The sequence below is a fragment of the Gastrolobium bilobum genome, unplaced genomic scaffold, assembly GCF_033153095.1.
Source record: "Gastrolobium bilobum isolate Gb01-03AN ecotype WA unplaced genomic scaffold, APGP_CSIRO_Gbil_v1 utg199278, whole genome shotgun sequence".
Lineage (NCBI taxonomy): Eukaryota > Viridiplantae > Streptophyta > Magnoliopsida > Fabales > Fabaceae > Gastrolobium > Gastrolobium bilobum.
In genome coordinates, this window is record NW_026896797.1 from 60,109 (window position 1) to 68,903 (window position 8,795).

An 8,795-nucleotide genomic window follows, 5' to 3' on the forward strand; every position below is an offset into this window, starting at 1 on the left:
ACTTCTATGGGCTTGGTGATTTGGACTCTGAAGCCCAGCTAAATGGCTCTGTGATAAGTGTGGAAGCTCACTGAGTGGGATAGCTTCACAGAGCATGCAAGACAAGAAAGAACAAACGTTTGCTCAAGATAAGGATTTAAAGCCTCGCCATTCATTTCATTCCTCCCACTTTCATCCTCTATCATCAATACCCATTTCGAGTTTTTCCAAAAAGACTTCGTTTTTACACTTTTTTTTTTTTTTTTTAGAATTTCTAAAGACCAAAGTATCTGTGATTTTTTTTTGGCCTTTTGAAGCTTCTGAGGTACAAATTCTGCTTCAAGCCATGATTGCTCTTTGTTTCTCTGTGCTACTTCTTATCATTGTGTGGATTTTCCAGAACTTTTGTTGAACTTTCGACTCACTTGTTACTGTTTCAAAGTCTCCTCAGAGGATTATTGTTTTACGCTCTGCTTGAAATTGAAACACAATGCTCCCTTACAAGCTTAATTCACTACGCTAATTTAGTTAATTTTGGATAAGGACTCGTGGGTTTTCATGGCCTCGCCAATTAAAAAAACTTTTTTTTTTATGGTTCAATTTGTAAGCCTGATTTTCATTTTAGACTCTATTTTATAATTTGTTGGGTGGGGTTTAAAATTGTGTTTACTTTTGGTAAAATTTCAGCATGTGGTGAGATATAGTATCATGTTATGTTACATTCTGATGTAAATGCCAATATTCACAGGCTGATAATTTGTGCTTTTGCTATTTTGAAAATAACATTAATGACATAAAGGAGATAAATGAACTTGTCACAGAGTTGGGTTGTTAAAACCAGATAATGAAATTCAACGACTCAAAGTTGTTTGGAATTGGAGCTAGGAGAAACAATTGGAGTTGGAGCTTTAAACACTTATAAACATATGCATGAATGAAGTGATAAGATGAAAGTAACTAACAATAAACATTTTCTAAGGAAAATTATATCATCAAAAGCTGCATTCATGAAGTTGATTACCCAGGGTACACTAAATGGAAGTCCTGATTTACCACATGCTCCTATAATTTGTCATATAGGTTGATTCATTGACTATCTTTTTCACAATAAGTTTTATGCAGGGTAATTTTCATGGAGAAATTTCAACTGCAATGTAATCAGGGTCTTTATTTACTCATAATTTGTAAAAGATGTGATTATGTCATTAGGCTTGATGTGTTTGTGTGGACATTGATGCTGATATATGGAGCAGGATATGTAAAGTGATTCATGTATTTGTAAAATTTTGCTAGCTGAACCAATTAAGTTATTTCTATCCAACAGTCACTACTTCTGGCTGAACCTTATATGGTTGCTACCTAGGTATTTAACTCGTTATCTAAGCATGTACTTACTTTTCATATCTTTCATCTGTTTTGTGAAGGTGACAAAAGATGAACTGATTCTGAAATAGAACTAAGTTTTGCAATTCAGGCCAACATGAATCCTGTAATACCATGTTCTGTCGGCAATGTTTCAATTATTCCTGGAATCACCTACCCAACAAGGAAGAATAACATTTTAACAAGACTCAGTTTGTCAAGGAGCTCTACAAAACCTCGATCATCAACTCGGAGATTTCTCTTACCTTCATTTGTTGCCAGTGGAGTGTTTCCACAGAACAAAAGGATATGCTCTTTTTATAAAAAATCTAGAACCTCCATATCAGCCACAGAAACAGAAGTAGCTGTAGAGGAACCGGGTTCGCCTGTTGCAGATGAAGTTTCTGGTGATATTCCTTCAAATGAAGTTGGAGTAAGTGAAGATTCACCTCCTAAGTCTGATGCCAACCCTGCTCCAGCTAAAATCAGACGTTCAAGACCTGCAAGGAAAAGTGAAATGCCTCCTGTAAAGAATGAGGATTTGATTCCTGGGGCAACTTTTACCGGGAAAGTAAAATCTGTCCAGCCATTTGGTGCCTTCATTGATTTTGGAGCTTTCACAGATGGGCTTGTTCATGTTTCAATGTTGAGTGATAGCTATGTTAAGGATGTTGCAAGTGTTGTTTCTGTAGGACAAGAAGTCAAGGTGAAGCTGATTGAAGTGAACACTGAAACTCAGCGTATTTCTCTCTCCATGCGTGAAAATGCTGACACTGGTAAGCAGCGAAAAGATGCACCCCTGGATACTGAGAAAGCTGGACCTGGGAGGAGGAACACTTCAAAACCTAGTCCAAGGAAAGATGGTATGAAGAAAAGCACGAAATTTGTCAAAGGGCAAGAACTGCAGGGCACAGTGAAGAATATGACTAGGAGTGGTGCTTTCATATCTCTTCCTGAAGGGGAGGAAGGGTTTCTACCCATATCCGAGGAATCTTCTGATGGATTTGAGAGTGCTATGGGAAACTCTTCGCTGCAGGTTGGTCAAGAAGTCAGTGTACGTGTTTTACGTATCACAAGAGGAAGTGTAACATTGACTATGAAGAACGAGGAAGATACTGCAGTATCGGACTCAGCAGTTGGCCAAGGGGTTGTCCATAATGCAACAAATCCTTTTCAGCTGGCTTTTCGTAAGAATAAGGATATTGCTGCATTTTTGGATGAGAGGGAGAAAGTTCAGAATGAAGTTCAAAAATCATCAACTACAAGAACATTGGAAGAAATTAAGGGAACTGTCAATCAAGGGGAAACACTATTGGATGTTCCTGATTTGCAGGGTGAACCAGAAAGCATCAAGTTGACGGATGATGCTCCTTCTGCAGTAAAATATGCTGAAGATGATATTTCTGAAAATGCAGATGAGGGAGCCAAGGCATTGGATGGTTTCTCAACAGCTACTGTGGATGATGAAAGCAACCTAGTCAGCAATGTCTCTAGCCCAAATCCAGTTATAGATGGTGCGACGGAGAAGGAAATAGAGGTGGATTCTGCCATTTTGGCTGCTGAAGGGGATCTATCTACTGTAAATCCAATTATTGAGGAATCTACTCAGATAGATGTCACAACAAGCAATGTAAATACTGACTCACCGGTTGAAATAGCTAATGAAAATGTAATAGAAAGTGGTGTTGATCATGTTGTTGTGGAAGACAAAAAAGAATCACAAACTTCTAATGAAAAGGAAGAAATTGCAGCTACAGTACTAACAGACAGCGATGCAGTTGAACCTAGCCCTGATAAAATTGGAACTATTACAGCATCAGATATTGCATCAAGTGCACCAACTCCCCAAGAAACTGCAGGTTCTGTGTCTTCTGTCTCACTCTCTCTGATATACATATCCATCTGTCTATTTGCCTGTCTCATTTATATTTAAATATGGAAATACTGATTGTAAGTCAATTCTGAAATGACAACTAAAATAAAAAAGATATTTTGTGCAATGAGATGCATGTACAAGATCCTTCATCAAATAATATTTCCTGTGCATCACAAGTAGATGACAATGTTGAAGCTGTTCATGAGAACAATGACAGTGATACTAGTTTGAGTGGACAAAATGGTGAGTTGTGTCCCGAGGGAAGCTTGAATAAAGGTTATGCTCCAATTTCTTTTCAATTCCGGCTTGCCTGGTTCATATTAACTAATGAATGAGAAGTGGTAGCAAGTTTTCTAAAATTGGTGTTATTTGTTCTCTATATATAAATCATTTATTGCATGCTATTGTATCCCTTTCATTTCCAATGTGATCCCAATCAACTAGTTTTATGTAACTGAAGTAATTGACCTCATTATAATTGGCTTATTTAACAAGTGGAGGATTTTTATTTTTTTTAATAAAGGGTGTTCTTCAACAGTTAATCCTCTGTCAACAGATAGAAAAGAAGAAAATGATCAAGCTCCCTCTCCTGAAAGTTCTGCTACTGAAGTTGTACAAAACCCTGTTGATCCCAAAGAAGTGGAAGAACAAACACCTGCCACAGAGAATGAAGATTCTCTTACCTCACAAGTCGAAGATAAAGAGGTTAGCAACATTGGAGCTGTTCCTGGGAACAATGACGGTGATACTAGTTTTAGTGGACAAAATGGCAATTTGTCTCTTGAGGGCAGCTTGAATGAAGGTTATTCTTCATTTTTTTTTTCAATCTTGGTTAATGAATTGAAATTGGCAGCAGGGTTTCTAAAATTGGTGCTTATTTGATCTTTATATATAAATCATATATTACATGATATCCCTTTCAGTTCCAATTTGAACCCAATCAATTACTTTTATGTAACTGAAGCAATTGACATCATTGTAATTGGTTTACTCAATGAGTGTAGGACTTTTTTTTCTTTACTTTTGTTATAAAGGGAGTTTTCTTGAACTGTTAATCCTCTGCAAACAGATGGAATGGAAGAAAATGATCAAGTTCCCTCTCCTGAAAGTTCTGCTACTGAAGTAGTAAAAAACCCCATTGATCCTACAGAAGAAGTGGAAAAACAAACTCCTACCTCAGAGGATGAAAATTCTTTTACCTCACAAGTTGAAGATAAAGAGGTTGCAATTGCATCCAAGCAAAATGGCAATGTTGGAGCTGTTTCTGAGGATAATGACGGTGATACTAGTTTGAATGGACAAAATGATGAGTTGTCTCCTGAGGGAAGCTTGAACAAAGGTTATGCTTCATTTTTTTTCTCAAAATTCCTGCTTGGCTGGTTGAATTTCGGCTAATGAATTGAAATAGGTGGCAATTTTCTAAAGTTGGTGTATATTTGACCTTTATATATAAATTATATATTAGATGATATTGCATCCCTTTCATTTCCAATGTGATCCCAATCTATTAGTTTTATGTAACTGAAGCAATTGACCTCATTATAGTTGGATTATTTAACAACTGGAGGTTTTTTTCTTCTTCTTTACTTCTGTTATAAGGGGTGTGTTCTTCAACTGTTAATCCTCTGTCAACAGATAGAACAGAAGAAAATGATCAAGTTCCCTCTCCTGAAAGTTATGCTACTGAAGTTGTAAAAACCCCAATTGATCCCAAAGAAGTGGAAGAACAAACACCTGTTGCAGAGAATGAAGATTCTCTTACCTCACAAGTCGAAGATAAAGAGGTTAGCAACATTGGAGCTGTTCCTGAGGACAATGAGGGTGATACTAGTTTGAGTGGACAAAATGGCGACTTGTCTGTTGAGGACAGCTTGAATGAAGGTTATTCTCCATTTTTTTTTTTTTTTTTTTTTCAATTCCTGCTTGCCTGGTTCAAATCTGGTTAATTAATTGAAATTGGTAGCAACTTTTATAAAATTGGTGCTTATTTGATCTTTATATATAAATAATATGAGTTTTATAATTTTCATTTAACATGAGAATTCAAATTTTCCTACACATCCTTCGATTTCCGTGCTGACATGGGTTCTACATATAATTTTTTCTAATACCTGGGTCCCACATGCTTTTTATCTCTACAACATGAGAATTGAATTCTCATTTAACATGAGAAAATCAAACATATATTACATGATATTACATCCCTTTCATTTCCAATTTGAACCTGATCAATTACTTTTTTTGTAACTGAAGCAATTGACCTCATTATAATTGGTTTTACTTAGTGAGTGAAATTTTTTTTGTTTTCTTTACTTTTTTTATAAAGGTAGTTTTCTTGAACTACTAATCCTCTGTCAACAGATGGAATGGAAGAAAATGATCAAGTTCCCTCTCCTGAAAGTCTTGCCACTGAAGTTGTAAGAAACTGCATTGATGACCTCAAAGAAGAAGGGAAAAATCAAACACCTGCCATACAGATTGAAAATTCTTTTACCTCACAAGTTGAAGATAAAGAGGTTGCAATTGCATTCAATAAAAATAGCAGCTTATCAAATTCTAATGGACAAACAGGCAATACTGGTTCAGACCAAGGCTTGAGTAAAGGTTTGAAGTTCATCTTATTTGCATCCTATTGCATTTCACCTTTTTTTGGATCAAATTGAAGCAAATATGTTAGGAAGATTTGAAATTATACATTTTTTTATATTCAAATGTCACTTTTTAAACTTTGTGGGTGAAGTGGAGAACATGATAGAGGAAGGATAGGATGGATGCCGAAATTATGATGTAATATAAGTGTGCATTACCTAATCTTTATACTTCAGAACTTTCCATCCTTTTAGATTGTTTATGTATGAAATAATTTTTTATTGGCTATATTGCCATTGAGTAAGAGGCCGAGCCTAGAGCAGTGGTAAAGTTGTTCCTTTGTGACTGAAAGATCACATGTTTGAATCCAGAAAACAGTCTCTTTGCAGCTATGCAAGGGTAAGGCTGCATACAAGGATTACCCTCACCTCACCCTTGCTAGTCGGAGTATAATGGAGAGTGGTTATTTATATTGCCACTGAGTCCAAGTGGGAGTTTGAACCAACCAATGCAGATGCACTGCAATTCTATGCTTATTAATGGCATTGCCTTCAGGGGATTAAAATATGAGAGTTGTTACCAACAATAGTTTACCTTCATTAATGTTTCTTGGTTTTGCAGCCTGTTGACTTTTCTTTGCATATTTCTAATTGCTGAACCTCTGTCCCTTTTCTTTTTCTTTTTACGGATCACAGCAACAATATCACCGGCACTTGTGAAGCAGCTCCGGGAAGAAACAGGAGCTGGAATGATGGACTGCAAAAAAGCTTTATCAGAGACTGGAGGGGACATTATCAAAGCACAAGAGTTCCTTAGGAAAAAAGGCTTATCAAGTGCAGAAAAGAAGGCAAGCAGAGTAACTGCTGAAGGAAGGATAGGCTCTTATATCCATGATAGCAGGATTGGTGTTTTGGTAGAAGTAAACTGTGAGACAGATTTTGTCTCCCGAGGCGAAATTTTTAAAGAGCTTGTTGATGATATAGCCATGCAAGTGGCTGCATGCCCTCAAGTAGAGTATCTTGTTACCGAAGACGTTCCTGAGGAAATTGTGAACAAAGAAAAAGAGATAGAAATGCAGAAAGAAGATCTTTTGTCAAAACCAGAGCAGATAAGATCAAAGATTGTTGAAGGGAGGATTAAAAAAAGACTTGAGGAGCTGGCATTGCTTGAGCAGCCCTACATTAAGAGTGATAAAGTGGCAGTAAAGGACTGGGTCAAGCAGACTATTGCAACCATTGGAGAAAATATTAAAGTTAAGAGGTTTGTCAGGTTCAACCTTGGAGAGGGTCTGGAGAAGAAAAGCCAGGATTTTGCTGCAGAAGTGGCTGCACAAACTGCAGCAAAACAAGCATCTCCACCAGTGAAAGAGCAACCTGCTGTTGCAGAAGCCAAGGAGACCGAGCAAAAGTAAGCAATTCTATGAAATCTTACTTATTATTGAGTTAATAAATTTTTAAATTTAGGTGATTAGTTACGGGAATGTGAATTAGTTGAGATACAGAAATCGGTGCTAAATTGGGATAATTATGCTAAAGGAGACATTGTCTTGGTGATGACATTAAATTTATGTATTAATTGGCTCGGTTATATGCAAAAAGTTGGATGCATTGGGCTGGCATTTTCTCATTTTCCTCCCATGTATTCACTTAAATTTATATAACTCTCTTTATACAAATGCTGACTCATTTTTAAAATCTAGTAAAGGAATGTAAGACTTAAAACTATAGGTTATGTTTATCTCATTTTACATGAGATAAGCAACTTTCCTACACATATAAAAAAAGATTGGGTTTCACCACTCTTTTTTCTCTCTCCTCTTATCTGTGGGTCCCACTTGTAATTTTATTTCTATAACATGAGATAACTATTTTCTTACAATATAAGAAAAGTATTTCCCTAAAACTATATCGGGTATGTTTATTATGAAGTTTTTTTGGCATGTTTTTACCCCAACCTTCCCAGCTAACGCGCACACGTACGCACACAATCTTTGAAAAAACTGATTTCTTTGCAAGTCTTTAAGTCATTTAACATTGTGCTGCAGGCAATCAACAGTAACAGTCTCAGCATCATTGGTTAAGCAATTAAGGGAAGAAACAGGAGCAGGGATGATGGACTGTAAGAAAGCACTTGCTGAAACTGGAGGGGATCTTGAAAAGGCTCAAGAATACCTCAGAAAAAAGGGTCTATCTACTGCTGACAAGAAATCCAGCAGGCTAGCAGCTGAAGGAAGAATTGGTTCATACATTCATGATTCACGCATTGGTGTTCTAATTGAAGTGAACTGTGAAACTGACTTTGTTGGTAGAAGTGAGAAATTCAAAGAGTTGGTTGATGATCTTGCAATGCAAGTAGTGGCCAGCCCACAGGTGCAGTTTGTATCCATTGAAGATATTCCAGAAGCCATTGTGAACAAGGAAAAAGAACTTGAGATGCAGAGAGAGGACCTTCTTTCAAAACCTGAGAAAATCAGAGAAAAAATTGTTGAGGGAAGGGTCTCAAAGAGGCTTGGGGAGCTTGTTCTTCTAGAGCAGCCTTTTATTAAGGATGACAGTCTTTTAGTGAAAGACTTGGTGAAGCAAAGTGTAGCTGCTATTGGAGAGAACATTAAAGTGCGGCGTTTTATTCGGTTCACTCTTGGGGAAACAGCTGAAAAAGAAACAACAATACCAGCATAACTTTAAGATAAGTGCCATGAAGCATTAATGGTAACAGGGGAATCATTGTATGTGTTACAAAAGCATATGAAGTATGGGGCAAGGTGTGACTAATTTTGAAAACAGCAATCTGATTCTTCAGTAGGCATGAACACATTTTACGAATCTGTATCTACATTGAGGATACACGAGGACTAAATTTTTTTTGTTAATTCTCTGCTGTTTGTATGCTTAAGATATTAGTGGATGCATTTTTGAGTTGCAAGTTGCATAAATTTTTTGTTACCTCTCATGTAAATGATCAATCCTTTTTAAAAACTATGCGAGGAGTA

The 8,795-nt window shown here is 36.7% G+C and overlaps 1 protein-coding gene across 3 annotated transcripts; it reads left to right on the plus strand.

The window, feature by feature from the left end:
- Window positions 1-175: 175 nt before the first annotated feature.
- On the plus strand, window positions 176-8,795 carry LOC133302048 (polyprotein of EF-Ts, chloroplastic). Of its 3 annotated transcripts, none has more exons than XM_061501770.1 (8): window positions 176-304; window positions 1,404-3,200; window positions 3,741-4,019; window positions 4,287-4,556; window positions 4,853-5,098; window positions 5,579-5,821; window positions 6,502-7,213; window positions 7,851-8,795. In XM_061501770.1, the coding sequence occupies exons 2-8, from the start codon at window positions 1,460-1,462 to the stop codon at window positions 8,482-8,484; spliced, it is 4,125 nt and encodes a 1,374-aa protein (XP_061357754.1). In that variant the 5' UTR covers window positions 176-304; window positions 1,404-1,459; the 3' UTR covers window positions 8,485-8,795. The 3 variants fall into 3 exon arrangements, with proteins under 3 accessions (XP_061357754.1, XP_061357755.1, XP_061357756.1); XM_061501771.1 differs by having other exon boundaries at window positions 3,756-4,019; XM_061501772.1 differs by having other exon boundaries at window positions 3,774-4,019.

Excerpts from the sequence above, each read along its gene's own strand:
- LOC133302048 (XM_061501770.1), top strand. The coding sequence starts at position 1,460 with ATGAATCCTGTAATACCATGTTCTGTCGGCAATGTTTCAATTATTCCT. Across the intron at positions 3,201-3,740 it reads AACTCCCCAAGAAACTGCAG|GGTGTTCTTCAACAGTTAAT; the intron begins GTTCTGTGTCTT and ends TTTTTAATAAAG. Across the intron at positions 4,020-4,286 it reads TGAGGGCAGCTTGAATGAAG|ATGGAATGGAAGAAAATGAT; the intron begins GTTATTCTTCAT and ends CTCTGCAAACAG.